Source organism: Zootoca vivipara, chromosome 16 (genome assembly GCF_965207765.1).
Source record: "Zootoca vivipara chromosome 16, rZooViv2.hap1.1, whole genome shotgun sequence".
Lineage (NCBI taxonomy): Eukaryota > Metazoa > Chordata > Lepidosauria > Squamata > Lacertidae > Zootoca > Zootoca vivipara.
In genome coordinates this window covers 4000164-4022152 of record NC_142599.1, presented here as the reverse complement: position 1 = coordinate 4022152, position 21989 = coordinate 4000164, and the positions used below count along the sequence as shown (strand labels likewise).

General features: G+C 47.0%; 1 protein-coding gene across 2 annotated transcripts; it reads left to right on the top strand.

The window, feature by feature from the left end:
• The first annotated feature begins 722 nt into the window (after positions 1-722).
• KMT5A (lysine methyltransferase 5A) lies at positions 723-21942 on the top strand. 2 transcript variants are annotated; one of them, XR_004691399.3, is made up of 8 exons: positions 723-884; positions 4530-4648; positions 6346-6502; positions 8705-8918; positions 10672-10759; positions 14222-14281; positions 16661-16938; positions 19622-20140. XR_004691399.3 is itself a non-coding variant. In XM_035097558.3 (8 exons), exons 1-8 carry the CDS (start codon positions 875-877, stop codon positions 19830-19832), a joined length of 1050 nt encoding a protein of 349 aa, XP_034953449.1. In that variant the 5' UTR covers positions 723-874; the 3' UTR covers positions 19833-21942. The 2 variants fall into 2 exon arrangements, 1 of the variants encoding a protein (XP_034953449.1); XM_035097558.3 differs by having other exon boundaries at positions 16661-16851; positions 19622-21942.
• Positions 21943-21989: the final 47 nt, after the last annotated feature.

Sequence of the window (21989 nt, the reverse complement as noted above, 5' to 3'; positions counted from 1 at the left end):
CCTGTACCTCCATTGATTCTTTCTTGTATATAGTCTGTTGTCCTATAGACAAGTCCTATACTGTATCACTGTCAAAACAAAATTAAAAAATAACCTTTGCATATTTTAAAGTAGGTTTGTAATTTTTTCTCGGTGTTATTATTTAATCTTTTTGGGAACCGATTTGAGGGTTGTTGTTTTTTACAATCAAACAATTAAAGGAGCAAGCAAACTAGCAGATCCCACACCTGTTTTACAGCCTTAGGGTGCTACCCTAAACCCCCTTATTGGATAAAAAGCCTCAACTTGAACACTGTGGCACTTTGTATCAAATACGTGTGTTTCCTTATGCCGGTGTTTCTCAAACTTGGGTCCCCAGCAGTTGTTGGACTACAAGTCCCATCAACCCTAGCTAGCAGGACGAGTGGTTGGGAGATAATGGGAGCTGTAGTCCAACAACAGCTGGGTACTTACGCCTACTAACACATAATAACTCGAAACTGTTACACACACGTGGAGTTAGTCCCGCGGAGAGGAGGGACTACTATCACCCTTCTCCTCCTATCATGCGCCTGCTCTCCCCCTCGCTCGCCAATCAGCGGCAGCCGAACGCCAATTTTAAACACTCCTCCTCGGGAAGCTGTTGTGAGGTTCAAGTGCAAAAAGAGAGCCGTAGCCAACCAGAGGCCGTGAAAACGTGAGCGGCGGGCAGCCGGACCAATCGAACGACAAGGAAAAACTCCACTGTATCCATTTTTTTGAAAGCGGTTGAGAGCTTGGGAAATCCTCCCGCATCTTTGCTGCGGATTGTCAAAAACGGGGAGAAAGGAGCTCCCCTTTGCTGGTTTTCGTCTGTCACGTTTGCTGCTGGCTGTGAGCTTTGCTATTGGAGATCATGAGCAAAGGTATTCCTCCCCCTTGGTTTGAGGACTATTATGGGATGGGGTTTCGGGAAGAATTTGATATGGGAGGAATGGGCTCCCAAATGGACAGAGATGATGGGGAGGGGGGGGAAAGAGTGCTTGGAAGAGCATGCGAAGATGGGAAGTGGGTAGGGGTCTACCTTTTGTGGAGTGAATTTTTAAAAGTGAACTGAAGCTAAGCTGCAGTATGGGAGATGTGGTTTTTGGTTTGTGTGTCAAAGTGGGTGGAAAAATTCAAATTGTCCTGGGGGTGGGGAGCAGGGGCACCTTACAAGCAGGAACCATTGATGGTGGTCCCCAGTTTTAGACGATCATGGCACTTTTGAAGGGATCTAACTGCAAAAGGTGTGGGGCTTCCCCTCAACCCTGATTCTACCAGTCCTTCTGATATCTTCTGAGCTTTTACAGTGTGTAACTGTAATGGATAGTTGCTGAAAGTAGTTGAATTATACCAGTGTTTCTCAAACTTGGTTCCCCAGCTGTTATTGAGATACATCGTCCCTGCATAATCCATAGCTAGCAGGACCAGTGGTCAGGGGGGGGGGGTTGTTGGGATGTGGTTGTTACCTGCATCTAGTGCTAGTTGTCTAGCAGCATGACTTTTAAAATTGATTAAATCTGCAATCTCAGTGTCATTTAGCTGGGAGTATGCCCCAGTGAATTCAGCAGGACTTACCTGGAACATGGTTAGGATTTGTGCTGTAAGTTTGTGTAAATAGCTACCTGACAGTTCTGAAGGGCCCTATCTTAGGAGAGGCATTCATTTCTGATAATGCCTCTTCTAAAGGGGAATCCTCCCATCCATAGCTTTCATAATTTTAATTTTAAAAAATAAAAAAGAAGTCTGCTGTTTAATACTGGAAGCACTTTTTTAAATAAAGGAAAAGGATCTAAATTGATAAATCGTGGAAGCTTCCGCAATTAATATTTGTATGTAGAATAAAATATAGTGTTTTGTTAATTCACCCTTCTGGAAACAGTGGGGTTTTTGGGGGGGGCAATTTTTTTATTTGCATTTTCACTTACTGTACAACGTGCTATGGTTGGTCCATGGGGTCACGAAGAGTCGGACACGACTAAACGACTAACAACAACAACAACATACTGTACAACAAACATTTGAAAGAAAAATAAACATCAACAGCAGCTAGTTGCTTAATTCTCATGGAATAAAGTGTAACTGGCAGCTTAAGGTTAATGCTAATACATAGAGAATGCCTACATTGTGAATTAAGGTCATTAGTCCAGTAAATTCCCCAAATGTTTCCATGAGTTTGATGTGGTTGTCTGATTTGATAATCACATCATGTTTAAGACATGAATGGATGCCAAGCAGGAGGATAAAGGATCCAATTTGCCACTGGCTGCTTTGACCTGGCATGTCAATTTCCCAGCCAGGGTAAGTGACCAAACCTGTATGTACCAAAAATCAACAGACAAACCTGCTGCAGAACCCCAAGATTTGGATACTTCCAGGTGTGTAGCCACAAATAAGAACATTAGCATCTCCCTCTAGAAATTGTTTAAGGTTAGAAGTTCAGGTGATGGGGGGCATGTAAGGAATGCATAACTGAATATGAGATCACCTCAAAAAGGATGCTGAGGGATTGGAAAAGGTTCAGAAAATGATCAAGGAGATGGAGCAACACTTCTACCGGTATTAGGAAAGGTTGCAGCATCTGGGACTTTGCAGTTTAGAGAAAAGGCAAATTAAGAGGTGGCGCAGTAGAAGTTTATACAAAATTATGCATGGCATGGAGAAAGTGCATAGATAAGTTTTTCTCCCTCATAACACTAAACTTGTGGAGGTGAATTGTAGAAGCTTCAGGACAGATAAAGTACCGTACTTATTTACACACTGCATAGTTAAACTATGGAACTTGTTTGCACAGGAGATAGTTATGGCCACCAACTTGCATGTCTTTAAAAGATGACGATGAGACAAATTATTGGAAGAAAAGACAATCGGTGGCTACTAACCATGATGGTTCTGCTTTGCTGCAATGCTTCTGAATGCCAGTTGCTGGAAACTGCAGGAGGGGAGAGGGCTCTTGTGCTTGGATCCTACTTGAAGGTGGCCACTGTGAGAACAGGATGCTGCACTAGACGGGACACTGACATGATCCAACAGTCTCTTATGTTCTTAAGTAGTATTTGGGGAACCTTGCATAAATGTTAGGAGGATGTGAACCGTGGTACTGTGTGCTGGGAAATCTGAAAGAATGTGGAGTTGGGGCAGTTATATGTGTAAGGTTGCAGCCATGGGCGTGTGTCTGTGAGGTCCAAGATTTTGCAGCCCAACCACCTCCAAGGAAGTAATTTGCTTTTGCTTAAAGAGGTATAAGGAGCTATTCCATGACTAAGACACCACATAAATAAACTTGTGATCCTACACACCAAGGATCCTTCAACTTGGCACCCTCCAGGCGTTTTGGGCTACAACTCCCATCAGCCCCAGTCCGTATGGCCAACAGTCATCAGTAATGTGAATTTTAGTGCAAAACCAGGTTGAGGGATGGCTAGTATACACACAGGAGGAGAATAAACTCCACTGACCTTGGTTGAACCTAACAGTGAACATGCACAGATAAATGTCAAATGTCTGAGGCTGCCTGACTTGGTTGTTTTGCAATTACATGTATGTATTATCTGTTTCCCTGCCACAATATTTCAGTCTATAGGCTGGTATGTGGAGGGTGTTTAGGTACGGAGGCAGGGCAGAGATTTATTTGACATATAAAGTGCAGATGACAGCAGAACTCTGTGGGGTGGAGGGTTTCTAATTTGTAAGGGGTCTGGGGGTCCCTGTGGAATAAGAAAAAAGAAGCTTTTAAAAAAGCTATCTTGGGGGATGCATACAATTGTAGGTTCTTCCGTGGCATGCAGAAATTAAACAAGTCATGTTTGTTGATGTCAGTGCCTCTTCAATGTCTTCCAAAGTATCTGAAGTCCTAATAAAAAGGTGTGAGCTCTAGGGGGTGAAGGGGGAAGCTGAGTGATAGCATGAGGTGGACTGTTTTGGGGGTGCCGGGGAAAAGACATGCTATTGATCAAGCTGTAATAAATACCAGGAAGGAAGGAATGGTAACTTGGGAACGTCATACAGAGTTATGTGTGTGTGTTTGAAGAGGCTGGAAACTCTATCTGAGGGTCTGGAAATGGGGTAGGTTATTCTCAATTAATATTAGGGCCGCTGTTTGGGGGGGTGCTTATTTAGGATGCATGTGCGAGAGGGGCGAAAAATCAAAGGGAGAAAGGCTTTTTGCGGGAGCGGGAGACTTGGGATGAATAGCGATTTGGTCTGTGCAGGAGCTTGAAGCCTGGCAGCTGAAGGGTGCTTGCTTTTGGCAGGGTGGGAGGCAGATGGAATCGGGGGGGGGGGTGGACGGAGACGACCCCTTGCTGCTGAGTTTCTTGCAGCGGCTCCACCTGGTGGCCGGGAAGGCGCCTGGCCAGCCCTTTAAACATGGCGGTGGTGGGAAGCGGGGCAGCCACGGCGGCTCCTCTTGCGCTCTCGGGGCTCAGGGCATGAGCCGGCGCTGGAGCTGGAGGCCGCTGGCGGCGCCGCGCTCTGACCGCCGCGTTTGCTCGGCTTCTTCCCGCCACCCCACCCCACTCCACCCGCAGGCAGGACGAGGAGGAGGAAGAAGATGTCCAGACCTCGAGAGGGCAGAGCCGACAGCGGGGCGGAGGTGGTCGCCGAGAGCGCCGAGAAGCGGGGCCCCAGCCGGACCAGGATAAACGGGGTAAGCCGGATGGATCGCTGCTTCCCTTTCTCTCCCTCAACGTTGGATCATCCCCCCGCCCTTTCCCAATAGGGACTCCCTGTCTCTCTCTCTCTCTCCTGCCCCTCATTTGCAGAAAGTAGATGGCGAGGCTGTTTGGCCTCTCCAACGCGCCCTGGGCGCAGCGCAGCGCCACGGAAGCGGGTGGGAAAGGCCTCTGGGCGCCGCCAGGCGCGCCCGGCTCGGAAGCGCAGCCGGGGACGACGCGCCGGGTTCTTTCCCCCGGGTCATCCGCCCCCTCGAGGGCATTTGCTGTGCTTCAATCGGGGGGAAGATGGACTCCTGCTGCTGCTGGCGGGGCGCGGTCTGTGATCCTCCCCGCCTTCGCCTTTTTGTTCATCTTAGGTGTTCCACCAAGTCGGAAGGTTGGAAATGGCAAATCGCGATCCTATTTTGAAAAAGAGCCTTTAAAGTAGGGGGTGGGGAGACGTCGGGGGTGAGAGCCCCTGGACTTCCCGGGAACTTTAAAAAATAGTTGGGGTACAGATCTGGATGGTAGCCTTTTATGGGCCTCCCCCCCCAAATGAAGAGTATTTTATACTCCAGCTTGTGTATGCTGTTCACCCATGGCAACTCTTATCAAGCAGGCTGCATCAATCCCCATTTAATAGATGAGGCCAGAAAGGAATTGGCTGTTGGCAATCCAAGGCCAGCATGTGAGTACATTGCTGAGCAAGGATTTGAGCCCATGCCTCCTTGCTCCAAACTAAAAAATATAGCACTAGGTCTTAAAATGAGTAATTTTTCTTCCTTTCTCTTCACCCCCTCTACTTGCTGCTACTGTCATTATCACTAAGGTTGGTATTATTTCTAAACTGCTTCAAAAGCTAAATGCTGTACAAAATCAGACCTTTTCTCCTGGGATAGAACTGTTGGCCCCTTGTATCATTTTGAAAGTGCAATCTTTACTTGGAAACAAATCTCCACTGTTTTAGTGGGCAGTGCTCCCTAATGCAGGAGTTACCAGTGTGGTACCCATAGGCCCACTTTGTCCACAGAGGCTCCCCCTTCTATTCTCCCTAGTAGAATAGGATATGGTGTGCACTTAGTTGTGTCTGGGTAGAGCCCCTGATATTTTCTCCAGTTTGCAGATTGTTAGTGTTACTAGATAGTTGTTAGTAGTGTTGCTACTTCACCAAAAGGTGCCAGGGCAGGTCAGCAGCTGTTTAGCCCTGGATGTGACAGGAGAGGCTTGTTGCCTTCATTCCCCAGGTGTAGGCTTCCTGGTTAGCCACTATGAGTGTCAGGATGCTGAACAGGATTTGATCTTTGGTTTGACCCAGCAGGGCTTTTCTTATGTGCTCAGTCCAATTCATGACGTAGAAGAAATTCACATTGAGTCCAGTAGCAGTTACTGCCGTGTCAGTGTGCTATGACTGGTATGCATGTGCTCTGCCACTAAGAATCCTAGTCATGTTTCTCTCTTCCAGTGTTGCATCCTGATACTTTATTGGGAATTGTACACACAGTTGTAAACCTCAGCTTCAGGAGCTAGAAACTAGGGCGAGTTCCCCACTCCGCCTACCCACCCACCCCCAAAAGAAAGCTGGCATTATCCACCACAATTTTAGAGTTGCATTTTTAAGAAGCACAAAAATGTGCCAAGAAAACTCGCGCGCCTGCGTACGTACGATAAAAGTTAACCCTTTCATTTTTAGGAGAACATATTTACTTGCCAGTCCAAAATCTATACCTACATGAGTCCAAACAAACCTCCTTCTGTACGACCTCCACTTCAAGAGGAAAACTCTGCCACACATCATGAGGCAAAATGCCAGAGCAAAATGGGGAATGAAAGCTACAGAAAAGGAGACGGTAAGCATAGCATTAGTTGTTGTTATTAGCAACTTGGTTGGCAATGGGGCCCCAACCCATTTCAATCAAGGTGTGTGTGTGTGTGTTTGCAGGCACATGTAAGTTTCTTTTTAAATTCGTGGCCTAGATTTCACTCGGAGGGGAAACGCTTTTTCACAAGCACCATGAGAGGTTTCTTACAGTGATATTACATCATCTCTGTGGGTGCTGCATCTTTCCCCTTCCCCACCCCATGTTGTATCCTCACAACAGCCCTGTGAGGTAGGTTAGCCGAGACACAAGGATGAGCCCAGATCCATCTAGAGAGCAGAGATGTGAACACAGGTCATCCCCCCAGCCCACTTACATTCAACTTTTCAAAATCACACTGACTCTCAAGCTCTGTAGACCAGGCGTCAGCAACCTAAGGCCCATGGGACGGAAGCAGCCCACAGAAGTCGTTTGACTGGACCACAAGCCACCCCGAACTGAGCTGCCACTTGCGCGCTGCGCTAAACCAGCGCGGTGCGGGGACTTGCTTCCGCGGCGCCGAAAATCACATCTGCGCAGACGCTGAAAATTGCGTCTGCATGCGTGATCCGGCCCATGGAGGGATCTCTGCGGGACCGATCCGGCCCAGGCAAGATAAACCTTGCGGACCCCAAGAGAGGCTAAGCTTTTTCACTGCAAGGGCCACATTGCTCAATTGGGGGGGGGGAATGAGGGGGAAGGGCACCTGGTCAGATGTGGGTGTGGCCAAAAGTGTTCAGGGCCACCCCACATGCTGGAAAGTGTATGGACACATGCAAACGAGAGCAGACAGGTGCGCAACCAGAGTCCAGAGAATTCAGCAAGTGGTGAAGCTGTGTCATCATACCTGCGAGACAATAAACAAACTAATGCATGACATGTAGCAGACTAGCCCATTGGGGAGAAGGCAAGGCTAGCAGCCACTTCCCTAACCCCGAGCCAACATGTTTGGTGTTTACAGGGAGGATTTGCGTATCCTAGCATCCAGGGCATTCCTAAGGTGGAGGGAGAGACATGGGGTTGTATCGAGTGCTGGATTACCCATTAGGTAGACTAAGCACATGCTTGGGGCATGAGATTTTTTTTTTTTTAAAAGAACATGGTGTTTGAAGAAGCATCATGGGATAGTATATGCTCATACTCTACCCGCCCCCCCCCCACCTTTTCTCTTCTCTTTTTTATTACTTATTCCCACCTAAACCAGGGGTCATCCTACAAACGTTAATTTAACTAATGCAAAGGAATCGGACACTGTCCTGTGTTGTAATAAATATATGTTTTATTACTGATATAATATTCTGATTACAGGTAGGTAGCCGTGTTGGTCTGAGTCGAAGCAAAACAAAAAAATTCCTTCAGTAGCACCTTAAAGACCAACTAAGTTTTTATATTGGTATGAGCTTTCGTGTGCATGCACACTTCTTCAGATAACTTCTGAAGAAGTGTGCATGCACACGAAAGCTCATACCAATATAAAAACTTAGTTGGTCTTTAAGGTGCTACTGAAGGAATTTTTTTTATAATATTCTGAGTTATATTTTCCTGATTCCTCCCCCCCCAATGTATATTGTGTAATTTGGTTTCTTTGTTGTTTTTATTTTGAATTACATACCAGGGAGGGCGCGATAATCATTTCAGTCCTTGGGGCCTCTAAAGGTCTTAATCTGCCCCTAGTTGTGTCCAGTGTGGTGCTAAATTGAGGTCACTGACAGGCTGACTTGTTCCACTGGCGAAAAGTGTTGCCGCAGTGGAATGCTGTTGCGCTAGAGAATGCCTAAGTAGCATCCTGGCAATATCTGTGACATAACAGACTATGCAATCTCTTGCACAATGGGCTTCTCCTTGCACAAAATTGTTGCGCTGGATTTCTCGCTTGCGCAGTGTTAAATCCCATCAGTCCACTAGCACTGGATACAGCCCTTGTCTACTGTACAGAGGTAACATTCAAGCTCGTTGCTCTGCACACCTTTGCCTCTGGTCTCCTCTATTACTGGCATGTGGCCTGAGGAATGTTTCCCGGGTGGTAATGCACCCCTTGAGGCAAAAAGAGAGAAGATTTCTGAGACGTGCGGTAGAGGAACCAAGGTTAGAATAATGTTTAAACTGGAGCACTGTTTTGACATGGAGCAAAGCAGATGTGAGCCTCCTCTCCTTCCATGTTCATTTGCATTCCCCCCCCCCCATCATTTGCAGACAGACTAAATATTGGCAATGCAGCCGACAGCACTATGAAATCTGAGGACCAGAACAGCAAAGAATGTGGGTGTGAATCTCCAGCCTCCTTCTCCAGTCTCAAACCCGAAGCCCCACAGCCTCCAAAAGCCCTGCCTCCAGAGCCTGCTGATGCAGCAAACAGAAAGGAAGCCCAGAAGAAAGGTATCAAGACCAAGCCTGGCTCCAAGAGAAAGTAAGTGCGGCTCCAAGAGTGACTTTGGAATACAATTGATAAGGCAGCACCTGCTTACAATCTGAAAGTCATGGCGCAGAAGGAAGAGCAGAGGTTGAAGGAGGAGTGAGGGAAAGTGAGCACTGTTCCTTAGTTTTGGAGTTCTTGTAATATCCAGCTGGAACGGAAAATAATTTGAAGAGACGAGGGCCACATGTTAATGGTCTCTCAGCAGGGCTGATGGCAAAACCCTGCAGTCCTGTTTTTCTTCCTTTCTTGTAGCCTGGTATAATGGCTTTTCTTGGCTTAATAAAGCTGTCACTTTTTAAATGGGGCTGATGCCTGCTTAGGAACACGGGTGGCACTGTGGTCTAAACCACAGAGCCTAGGGCTTGCCGATCAGAAGGTCGGTGGTTCATATCCCCCTGGCGGGGTGAGCTCCCGTTGCTCGGTCCCAGCTCCTGCCAACCTAGCAGTTTGAAAGCACGTCAAAATGCAAGTAGATAAATAGGTACTGCTCCGGCGGGAAGGTAAACAGTGTTTCCCTGCACTGCTCTGGTTCGCCAGAAGCGGTTTAGTCATGCTGGCCACATGACCCGGAAGCTGTATGCCGGCTCCCTCGGCCAGTAAAGCGAGATGAGCGCTGCAACCCCAGAGTCGTCTGCAACCGGACCTAACGGTCAGGGGTCCCTTTACCTTTACCTTTTAATGCCTGCTTATTGCCAATAGGTGCCACTAGAGTGCAGTCTGTACACATTGCAGTGGACGCTCAAGTTGCAAATGTGATCCGTGTGGGAGGCATGTTCGCAACCCGCAGCGCCACGTCTGTGCACGTGTGGGTCACGATTCAGCACTTCTACGCATGTGCAAAGTGCGATTTTAGTGCTTTTGCGCATGCGCAAGCACCAAAAACCAGAGGTAACCCCTTCCGGTACTTCTGGGTTCGGTGCAGTGCCCAACCTGAAAACGCGCAACCTGAAGCGTCTGTAACCCGAGCTATGACTGTAAAACAATGATACTGTACATGCAACTCCCGTTTTGCATGCATTCAGAGAACACGCAACTGTGCTCACGTGCATCACCACAAACTTAGAAGTGGCAGGAAAAGGGGGTGGGGTGGGTTTATGCATGCTCTGCCAAAGCACATGATGACCTGGAACGTAACCCCTGTGCAAAAGGAGAGTTGCCTGTACTCCTAAGCATAGCAATACTGACACCTAGTGGGATTAACCAATTATAACATGAAGATGGAGAGGATAAAAAGGACACAGAAGAGGAAGAGGGGAATCATAGAATTGTAGAGTTGGGAGGGTCATCTATTCCAACCTCCTGCAACGTAGGAATCACAGCTATAGCACAGGAAAGAGGTAGGACATTTAAAAATTGATCACATAAACTGACTCTATAAGCAGTGATTTCAATTGCAAGGTGATTTTGGGTGTTACGTTATAACGTAGGGCTTGGGAATCTGTGGCTTGCTGGACGTTGTTGGACTCCCAGCTCCCATCAGCCCCAGCTGCCATGGCCAAAGGTCAGGGGTGTTGGGAGTCCAGCAACCTCTGAAAAGCCACAGCCCCCCCTCCCCCATCTCCAAGCCAAAAGGATGCAGAGCTTTGAGGGGACACTGAACTCTTTCCCAAGCAGAATGGGGATGTGGCAACCTCATGGGCGTACTAAGAACAGAGATGCTTCCGTCCTGGGAGATACGAGGCTGATTTAAGAGGAGAGTGGGGGAACCCCTCGGCATTCATGTGGCTTTCTCCATCTCTCTCAGAGCCCAAGGGAAAACGCAGCAGAACCGAAAGGTCACAGATTATTACCCTGTTAGAAGAAGCTCCCGGAAGAGCAAAAAAGAATTACAGGTACTGTCTTCTCTTGTAGTGCCTCTTAAAACAACTTTGCCAAACCCCAAACACCCCTTGGAGACAGATGCTCCACCAAGGAACTGTGAAAACTCTTACAAAGGGTACTGGTACCACGGGAATAACTGCCCCATCTGACAGCCCAGTTCTCTCACCTTGTTTCTGGTTTTCTTTTTTTTTTCTTTTTTTTAAATGATATTTTATTGATTTTTGCATAGTAAAACACACACACACATTCAAAATACAGAAACAAACATAACATATTTTCCACCTACTTCTGTCCACCCTCCAAGAGCCCTCTCCTCCCACAAGAGGATCCCCTGGAAAACGGGCATTCGCAGTGGTTCATTTTATGATTGGATTTCTCCCCACTCCTCCCTCCCACCCCAGGAAACCCCCCCCTGCCACAAAGAGGCTCCAGGTTTGCAGGAGGGACGCAAGTGGGTATCCATCCAACCATCTATTCAATCTTAATACACACTCAAAAAAAAAAAAAAAGAAAAAAGAAAAAAGAAAGAAAAAAAAAGAAGAAGAAAAAATAAGAAAAAGAAAAAGATAAAAGAAAAATATTATTAACTAATCATTTTTCCATAAACATTGTTTTTATGTGGGCTTCCCCGATCTCCCCTCTATCTGATTTTCATTTTTGAATCATATTTTACAGTTTTCTTATCATAGTCCTCATTCTATTTTTAATCTTTCCAATCTTATATTACTATACTATCCATATTCTTTAATAATTTCTCTTTTATTCCCAATTCTCACCTCCTCCCTCTCCCGTCCCCCAGAACCCCTCCTGCCACGAAGAGTCCCAGAGGACGGAAAGAGGCAAGGAAGTGATTCTTTTTCCAATTGGATCCCTCCCCCCTCCCCGTCCCCCCCACCCCAGAAGCCCCCTCTGCCACCAGGAGCCCCCAGCCCGGGGACGACCGACAAGTGGGGGAAAGCACCCAACCGTTACAAATCATCTTGCCTAAACCATCTTTCTGATGCTACCAATTACTATTACATCCTAATTCTAACAAACATACAATTTTGTTCCCTCCCTTGCCACAATTTTCTTCCAAGGGCATCCTTATATTTTAAATCCTTTTTACCTTCCCAATCTTTAATTTATCGATTATTCTCAATTTTCCCTCCTCCTCCCCCGATCACGGCTATTCCCTTCCATTCCAACAAGTTCCAAAGTCAGCAATCCAGTTTTCAATCCCTTTTTATCCATCCTAGTAAATAATATATATTCCATCCTCCTTCATCCCTCCCCTTTCTTAACATATTTTACAACCCAAATGTCTCTGGCCTCCCCCCAATGTTCCCATCTTGTTTGCACATTGTTTTCCTTGTGCGTTTTCTTCTCCTCAAACAGCTCTTGTTCCACCCCTTCAAAAGGGGGGGTATTCCAAATCCCAATTTGATCTTTCTCATCTTGCATATCTGCACCATCCTCGTCTTCTTTGATTGAATTATGGTTCGATTCATGTGTCCTATCCTCCTCTTTTACTGTTGATTCACTTATATCCTGTTTCTGTACATCCTGATTTATTATTTCCATTTGCTGTTGAGTCTTATCCATGCTGATTTTTATTTCCCACAAGAGTCTCATGACTTTTCTCTGGAAACCAGGTGCATAGTCCATTGTTGACATTTTCACCAACTCTTCAAGGACAGAGCAGAACTTGAATAACAGGAAGTGGTCACCAATTGTGACTGTACCGATTTCTGCCAACTGGATGCATTAAGTCCATTCCTCTAAAAGTCCATTCCACTATTTCTTTTATGTCCTCCCCGTCCGCTTGCTGTTATGTCCGGGTTGCCGCTTTCGGAATGGAGGGGGAGGGGCTTGTCTCTTTAGATTCCACTGTTTGCAGGGGTTTTCCAGCCTTAATACAGTTCTCCCCCTTTGCCCTGCCTCTGGGGGAGAATTTTTTTTTTTTTTAATCCTTGGAATTGCTTAGGCAGCAAGCTTCCTTTCCCTGGCATCGGGTAATTCTCCTTTTACTGCTTCTTCTTTACATCAGCGGGGGAAGATCGGCTTCCGTTTTTAAGTCTCACCCCCGTTCCAAATTAAAAGTCAATTAAAAATTTTTTAGGTCCTTTTACTCACAGTTCCCAATCTTTTCAGTCCTTCTTTAAAAAGTATCCAGCGCTCTCCACCTCCGGTTCGGAGCTTCTCTCCGCGAGGGCAACGATCATGCTCAAGATGGCCCCCACGACTACAACCTTTCCTGCACCGGCGCTCTTATTAGGGCATACCGGCGAGCTAGGGAGTCGGAATTGGGGCTCCGCTGAGCATTTGCCCCAGTGACGCTCGACACTGGGTTCTATGGGGTGCAGCGTCGCTCCCGCTGCTTCCCCCCCCCTCGCAAAGACGGGCTGCCTCGGAGCTCGAAGCAAACCCCACCGGACGGCGCTGGCGCTAGACCGGAAGCCCCTTCTTTTCTTTTAATTCCACTTGCTTATTAGTCACTTTTGGGGGCCAAGCAAAGCCTAGCAAAGCAACATACACAGAGAGAAACTTTGGGAGCTGCTGAGTTAGATCATCAGCGGTCTCTTAAAGGCAATAGTAGAAAATTTTATGGTTTTAGGCCTCCTTTGAATGCCAGAACCTGAGAGAGCCATACAAATGATAACAGGGAGAGAGGTCTACAACTTAAGGGCCACCACTGGGAAAGCCCTGTCTCATGTGCTCACCAGTGCAGTCATTAGAAAAAAAATTTAGTACCATCAGTTTCACCCAGTGAGCACATGAGCAGAACCCCAAGATTACTGATCCAGCATTACAAATTTTAGTGGCCTCAGACTTTTGATTTTAAGTTTTGTTCATAAGCTGCATTGTGTTTGTTTATTTATTCATGAAGCCTTTTTCACTAGCCCCAGGCAGCATGGCCAGTGGCCCAAGTTGGAGGAAGTTGTTGTCCAGCAACCTTGGGACATCCTAGGTTCTCCACCAGAGACAAGATATGAGGCTTTGAGAAGCTTTTTGCCACTTCATGCATATAACTAAGCCCAAGACTTTTGCTTCAGTGTGTATTGTAATTATATTCCTGAACTTACACAAAATAAGGGCTGTGGAATGGTTATATGAAAAGGGAGGTTTTATTTCATTGTTGTGCAGTAGCAATCCTATGTGCATTTACATGAAAGCATGTAAAAGCATGTCTCGCTGTGATTAGTTTGACTTCCTAGTAAGTGTGTGGTTGTGTGTTAGGGTTGCACACCCTTTTGCCTAAATGCTGTATCCCTCATCATGTTTGCTTGGGAGCAAGTCTTCAGGAACTTTCTAAATAATAGCACTTAGGCAGTGATCCTGTGCACACTTTGCATGTCTACTCAGCAGTAAGCCCCGTGGTGCCCAGCAGCGCTTCCTCCCTAGAAAGTGTGCATGGGATCACAGCCCTAGGCTCATTCTTCTAAAGGTAGTGCTTCCAAGTGGCATTGCTATGTTTCTTGATCTCTTTTCAGATAGAGGAGAAAAAACGGATAGATGACTTAATAGAAAGCGGCAAAGAAGATGGCATGCAGGTAACGGCAACAGCATCATGGCACTACTGCTGGCAGTGGTTGTCCTCTAAGGGCAGGCGGGCGCAGCCAGTGAACCTCCGGGTGAACTATGGTTCCCATCAGCCTTAGCTAGCATGACCAATGAGCAGGAGTGATGAGGCTGTAGCCCAGCAGCTACTAAAAAGCTACAGGTTCCCCATTCCTGCCTTCCCCAACCCGTTTGGATGACAACTCCCATCAGTGCCAAGCGGCACAGTTGCAAATCCCAGTTCACCAGGTGCTATTGGGATTCCCTTGTGGAGAGTGAGTTCGCTATTAGTATACAGCAGGGGTACTGGGTAGGATATTTTTAATGTAACCTCGCCCCAACCCCAAGTGGGAGGTATTTATTTTTAGTTGTTTGTAGTATTACAACAGAGCTGGTTGGACAGTGTTCTCAAAGCTACGAACATGAGTTTGACCAAACTGCGGGAGGCAGTGGAAGACAGGAGTGCCTGGCGTGCTCTGGTCCATGGGGTCACGAAGAGTCGGACACGACTAAATAACAACAACAACAACAGTATTACAACAGATTATTGTAATATTGTAATGTAAAGATTTTAAAGGGTTTTTTTTGTTGCCTTTACCAAAGTAAAGCAACTAATAGATTTAATAAATGCAAATAATCATAATACTGTCCTTCTCTGACTTCAAGTGAGGTAGCAACTGCTCTGTGCTGGGTTCAGGCCGACTGTGACAAGAGAGAGGAGATTGGGTGTTGCTGCAGCAACAGTCAGCCTTGGACTGAGCCCCACACAGAGGCAGCAGTTCTGTCCCAGCCGCAAACTCGGCTTTCTGTTAAAGGGCAGCCTTTTACTCTGACAGGGCAGGGGAAGCTCTGGCTGCGCCAAGGGCTCTGTGGCGAAATCTTCTGAGGACAGTAGGGCGATGTCCTTGGGTCAGAGGACCCACTGGCACACAGCACTTGCCTGTGGAACCGCTTCTGGGGCCTTCCCCATGTGCAGTTCTGCTTCTGATACAGAGGCCCCGCCAGCAATGCGTATTTAAAGCAGTGTTCCACCCCTTAAACTTCCCTCGGAGAATCCAGGGAATGGTGGTTGAACAAGGCTGGGCCAAGACATTTTGGCACCTGAAGCAAACCACAAAATGGCAAGACACCCTGCCAGGGAAGAGGGGGTGAGGAAGATCTACATCTGGAATGAGGGGGGGGGGGTAAAGATCTACATTGGGAAGGAAGGTGGGAGGAGACTTGGCAGCACCTTCTCTTTGCCTGTTTGCCATGGGGGGGGGCGTCCTGCCACACCTGCCAAGTTGCTGTCAGAGAAATAAGGGACCGGGCCGGAAATAGCAGACCGGAAGTAGCGCTGCCGCCATTTTGGAACTGGGCGGAGCATGCTCAGAAGTGACTTTTGATGCTGCTTTGCTCAGTTCCAAAATGGCCGCCGCGCCAGAGGTTGCACTGCAGCCATTTTGGAACGGGGCAGAGCGGCATCAAAAGTCTCTTCTGAGCATGCTCCGCCCAGTTCCAAAATGACGCCGCGCCAGAATAAACCGGGGGGGGGGAATCGTTTTTTTCAGCTAGGAACAGCTGGAAAAACAGGGATTTCCCGGGGAAAACGGAAGACTTGGCAGCTATGCGTCCTGCCAAGGAGGTGGAAGTTCCAGCCTCCAAGGAGGGCACCACAGCCATTGCTGCCATTGTGGCAGCAGCAGCAGTGGGCAATGGGTTCCTTGGAGGCTGGAACTGCTGCCCCTGCTGCCCAAGACCATAAGCCCACCTTGCCTCATGGGTGGGCTAGCCCTTGTGTTGAGAATCATTAGGAGACCCCCATTCCCCTCACAGAATTGCAGTTCCCAGAATTCCCTAGGAAGAAAAATTGGCTGTTGAACCACTATGAAAATTTTAGCTCTGTGAGGGCAAACAGGGTGTGTCTCCTAATAACTCTCAGCACCCTTAACAAACTACAGCTCCCAGGAGTCTTTGGGTAAGCTATGACTATGTAGAACGGCATCATAGTGTTATATGGTGCTGTTAGGGCCAGAGTCCCTGGACCTCTTCTCCAAAAGAAAGAGAAATCTGACCCCAAGGTAGCCAACTTGGTGCCCTTCAGATGTCACTGGACTCCAGCTCCCATCAGGCTTAGCTAGCACAGCCAATGGTTGGGAATGATGGGAGTTGTAGTCCAGCGACAACTGGAGGCAGCCGGTTCCCCACAGAGCTTTGGAGTGTTTGATGTCTTATGCAGTAATCTATTTTAGAAATTTGGGAAGTCTCAGAAGCGGTGAATAATATGTTAACAGGGATCGGCTCCTCAAAGATAGAACGGGGGAGATCCCACGGGAGACCCACAAGCCCATAGCTACAGCGGGTAGGTTAACATGTCGTCGTCTTCTCTGCAGATTGACTTCATTGATGGTAAAGGGCGAGGGGTCATTGCAACCAAGCATTTTAAACGAGGGGAGTTTGTGGTCGAATATCACGGGGACCTCATTGAGATCACGGATGCCAAGAAGCGAGAAGCTGTGTATGCCCAAGACCCATCCACTGGCTGCTATATGTACTACTTCCAGTACTTGAGAAAAACATACTGGTGAGCTCCACTCCTTCTGCGAAGATGCATCTTACATCAGGGCCGGGGAGCCTGTGGACTTCAACTCCCATCAGCCCCAGCCAGTAGGTCAGTGGTCATGGATGATGAGAGTTGTAGTCCAACAACATTGGGAAGGCCACAGAGTCCCTACCCCTAATTGGGAGGGTGAGGTAATGTTGCTTCAGACAGCTTCATGCTTGGGGTTTTCCTTGGCTTGGAGATATTTGGGAGGGGGGGGGGGTCCTGAATGAAAATGGAAGGGGCATATTTCCCTCTTATCCTGGCAAAATATTTACTGAGAATCAGGCCATGTTAGAGTAGTTTGGGAGCTTTTTCTGCCTATGGCTCCCATGACACAGAGCCAGGATGGGAGACATGGGGTACACCTGACGTTGTGGGACTCTAATTCCCTTCAGCCAGAGCTGATGGGTGTTGTGTTCCAATGTCATACAGAAGGCTGCAGACTTTCCCACCAGTGTGCTAGAGCACTGGTTCTCAAAGGGTGAGGCAAGTGTGGTGGAAAGATTCAAGGACAATTTAAACATTTCATCGTAGTATAGTACAGTGGTACCTCTACTTATGAATTTAATGCGTGCCAAATGCACATTTGTAAGTAGAAAAAATTTGTAAGTCGAATCCCATAGGAATGCATTGGGAGAAATAATTCGTAAGTAGAAAAAATCCTATCTAAAAATTTGTAAGTAGAAAAAATCCTATCTAAACCGCATCCAATATGGCAGACGGAGCTCCATTCGTAAGTAGAAACATTCGTAACTAGAGTTATTTGGAAGTAGAGGTACCACTGTATAGTATAGTATAGTATAGTATAGTATAGTATAGTATAGTATAGTATAGTATAGTACAGTATAGTACAGTATAGTACAGTATAGTACAGTATAGTACAGTGGTACTTCGGGTTACAAACGCTTCAGGTTACAAACTCCGCTAACCCAAAAATATTACCTCAGGTTCAGAACTTTGCTTCAGGATGAGAACAGAAATCACGCGGCAGCAGCGGGAGGCCCCATTAGCTAAAGTGGTGCTTCAGGTTAAGAACAGTTTCAGGTTAAGAATGGACCTCCGGAACAAATTAAGTTCTTGATCAGAGGTACCATAGTATAGTGTAAAGCAGGGGTGGCCAACTCCCAAGAGACTGCGATCTACTCACAGAGTTAAAAAGAGGCAGTGATCTAACCCATTTTGGGGGGTTCAGGTTGTTGAGCTTTTATTAGGGAGGAAAGCCCATTTTTTAGGGGTTCAGGTCAAAGTTGTTGAGCTTTTTTAGGGGAGTCAAAGTTGTTGAGCTTCTTTGACGGGAGCCAGTGATCTACCACAGACATCCAGTGATATCACGATCTACCTGTTGGACGTGCCTGGTGTAAAGGTAAAGGGGCCCCTGACCATCAGGTCCAGTCGTGTCCGACTCTGGGGTTGCGGCGCTCATCTCGCTCTATAGGCCGAGGGAGCTGGCATTTGTCCGCAGACAGCTTCCGGGTCATGTGGCCAGCATGACAAAGCTGCTTCTGGTGAACCAGAACAGCACACGGAAACGCCATTTACCTTCCCGCCAGAGCAGTCCCTATTTATCTACTTGCACTTTTGATGTGCTTTCAAACTGCTAGGTGGGCAGGAGCTGGGACCAAGCAACAGGAGCTAACCCCATTGCAGGGATTCGAACTGCCAACCTTCTGATCAGCAAGCCCTAGACTCTGTGGTTTAACCCACAGTGCCACCTGGGTCCCTCAATAGTATAGCATAGCATAGCATAGCATAGCATAGCATAGCATAGCATAGCATAGCATAGCATAGCATAGCATAGCATAGCATAGCATAGCATAGCATAGCATCTTTTGGATACACAACCAGGAACAGTATTCACACTTTTCTTCAAGAGCATTGGCTACTCTAGAGTTCTCCATGACATATTGTTGTGAACAGGGATTTTCAACTCTGACAAATATAGAAGATCAGAAAAGAGAGAGGCTTCTTTGTGTTGATGAGATGAGTCTGTTTCACTCAAATTATGACCTAATATAGATGAGATTACAGCCATACCTCATGTTACGTCCGCTTCAGGATGCGTCTTTTCAGGTTACGGACGTAACCCGGAAGTCCCAGAACGGGTTATTTTTGGGTTCGGCACACGCATGCGCAGAAGTGCCAAATTGCGTCACGCGCGTGCACAGACGCGGCACTTCAGGATGTGGCCTTTTCATGTTGCGAACGGGCCTCCGGAACGGATCCCGTTTGCAACCAGAGGTACCACTGTACCTGGAAAAAGCAAGCTTACACCTCTCATTGTGTTTGTGTACATACTTAAGGTACATATTTAAGAGGCTTGTTTATCATAATTTTTTGGGAATGTCTCATGTTCTTATGTAGCTGCATTCTTCTATACTTTCTGGATTTCCCAAGATCACAGTATAAAGCAGTTGTGTTCTATGTCATAAGTCAAGCACAGCTAGGAATTTTTCTTTTTCTTTTCCAGTGTATTTCTTATCAACAAAAAAAAATAAGTGTGGCATGCACAAATTTTTATTCTGAAAGTGTGGCCCAGAGAAACAAGTTTGAGAACCATTGGCCTAGAGCAGCTCTTCCCAACCTTGGGCCACCAGAGGTTGTTGGGCTACAACTCCCCTCATTGCTAGCTAGCGGGGCCAGTGCTCAGGGATGATGGGAATTGCAGTCCCAACAACATCTAGGGACCCAAGGCTTCACTAGAGAAATTGTGCCTTCCTTGATTTAGTGTTCCTTCTCTTCTCTGCTCTAGTGTTGATGCCACAAAAGAGACCCACCGTCTCGGAAGGCTGATCAATCACAGCAAATGCGGCAACTGTCAGACAAAACTTCATGACATTGACGGCACCCCCCACCTCATTCTGGTCGCCTCCCGTGACATTAAAGCCGGCGAAGAACTCTTGTACGATTACGGAGACAGGAGCAAAGCGTCCCTTGAGGCTCACCCATGGCTGAAACATTAGCGCAACTTCCTGGAACGGACTTACCAAGAGGACTCTTGTTTACAGCTCTTGCGGTAGACCCCCTTCCTAAGTCTGCTCTGTATAATGGTGATTTGAGATGGCCGCTGCAGGGTGGAAGTCTTCCAGCCCTACCCCGAGCAAACTTGAACCTGAATTCCTGGTGATTTTTAATACATTATGCTCATCTGGATTGCCTAATCCTCACCTCCTCTACCCACCTGCATACGAACAGAAGAAATTATCAGTGATTCCTAACTTGGGATATTTGGGACTGAATTTTTACTGCTGAGAAATCAGCTTTTACTAAGGTTTGTTCGTTTTGAAGTCGCAGTTTTGCTCGTGCGAGGGAGGGAGGGCGGGGTAAAGATAATATTAGGAAAGTAGTGTTGACCATCTCAGGTGAAGGTCAGGGGCAGGGGAGATACCCCCCCTTCCCCTTCCTCTATGGTCACTGTTTCAGTAAATGCCTGATCTGGGGCACACTTCTGAACTTCATCTGGGATTCTCACAATTCACAGGTGGGTGATGGTGCTATTAACAGATATCAGATCCCTGCAATCAGTGGGTATAATCTAGGCAGAGATGTACTTGTCCCAGTAACCCTGGGGGCTGCAAATGGGGAGGAGAGGAAGGAGAAGTTTTGTTGCACAAGCAGAACAGCTGCATTGGATACAATCCTGTTAGGTTGGCAACTAGATGGGCAAAGGGGTTGTGTGATGCTCTGCTAAAGGTGAGCAAAGCTTTCTCCTTTCCACAGTAACTGTCCATGCAACCCTTCTGGCACTGGTTATGCAGCTACTGCTTCTAGATGTACCTTCCTGGGTAAAGGAAGTAAACTGGAGTGAGTTGGTCTGTCATCACCCGTCATTGACTATATGATTTGCCACCCTTCTCTGAAGCCTGGGATGGGGAGCCTGTGGTCCACTGGTGGACGACAACTCCCATCAGCCCAACCCAAGCAATGACCAATGTTCAGGGAAGATGGGAGTTGTAGTCCACTAATGTCCCAAGGGGGCCACTGGTCTCCCCTCCTGTCTTAAACCCAGCACGGATAAGTAGTCCGAGAAGGGAAAAGCTTTTCCTGCGTTTTAGGCCCCAGTGGCCTTGGCATGGCCACACAGATGTCCTTGTTTGGCTTCCTACCACCAAGTCCTCCAGTGCTGCCCAGGGGTCCGTAAGATTTAGGGACCCGGCCTCTGTTTCTTTCTTTTTTAAAAGAGCTGTGAACTCCACTCCTGAGGTTGCTGGATTATCATTTTAAATTTATTTTAAATAAAGGGCGTTTGATCCACGTAGAACTGTGAAGCCAAAATGTTAATAATTAACTGCACTTTCTCTCTCTCTCTCTCTCTAAGAGAAAAGAGGGAGAAGAATAACTTGGAGAAAACTCAATGCTTTTTATAGAATCAATGGCCGACTTTTGCTTAAGGGGAATTTTTTTATATGAAAGCTTCTTGGGACAAAGCTCTTTTTCAACAATCTGGCTGCTGGGAAGCATCAATCAGTTCTGGTGCAAACATGAGATTATTTATTTACTCTTGACTGCTCTTTGGGAACCATGTCCCCAAACTTGGACTTCCTCTTCTATCTGTATGTGTGTGTGTATATACTCACACACGCATGCATGTATGTGCATGCTCATACAGGCACCCTTGGCACACCTCCAATCAGATCTAGTGGGATTAAATAGGTACTTGGAGTATATCTTTTAGGGCAAGGATGGTGACCCTGTGGCCCCCAGATGTTGCTGGGATCAAGTTCTCATCACCCCAGATCACTCGCCATGTTTGCTGCCACTGTTGGGAGGGAAAGTCCAGCAACATTTGGGGCACATCAGGTTTCCCACTCCTGATTTTGGGTGTGCTCCTCAAGCTGGCACCAAGTGCTCTTGGACCTTGGCTGCATCTAAGGCTCTGGGAGACAGCTGGGGTGTGTATGTCCACGAATACTGTGACATCCTGGTTATATGCTTGAGCAGCAAGTGGGGTGGGGTGGGGAAAGGGAGATGGGACCTGATTGGTAATGTATTTTTTAAAGCTTAAAAAAGACACCTTGAAGAAAATAATATTTCTCTGTATAAGAAAATAAAATAAAGTGATGTATTTATTAATGATGAATTGATTGCTTTAGCCAGCATTGCGGTTCTGCCTTCACCCA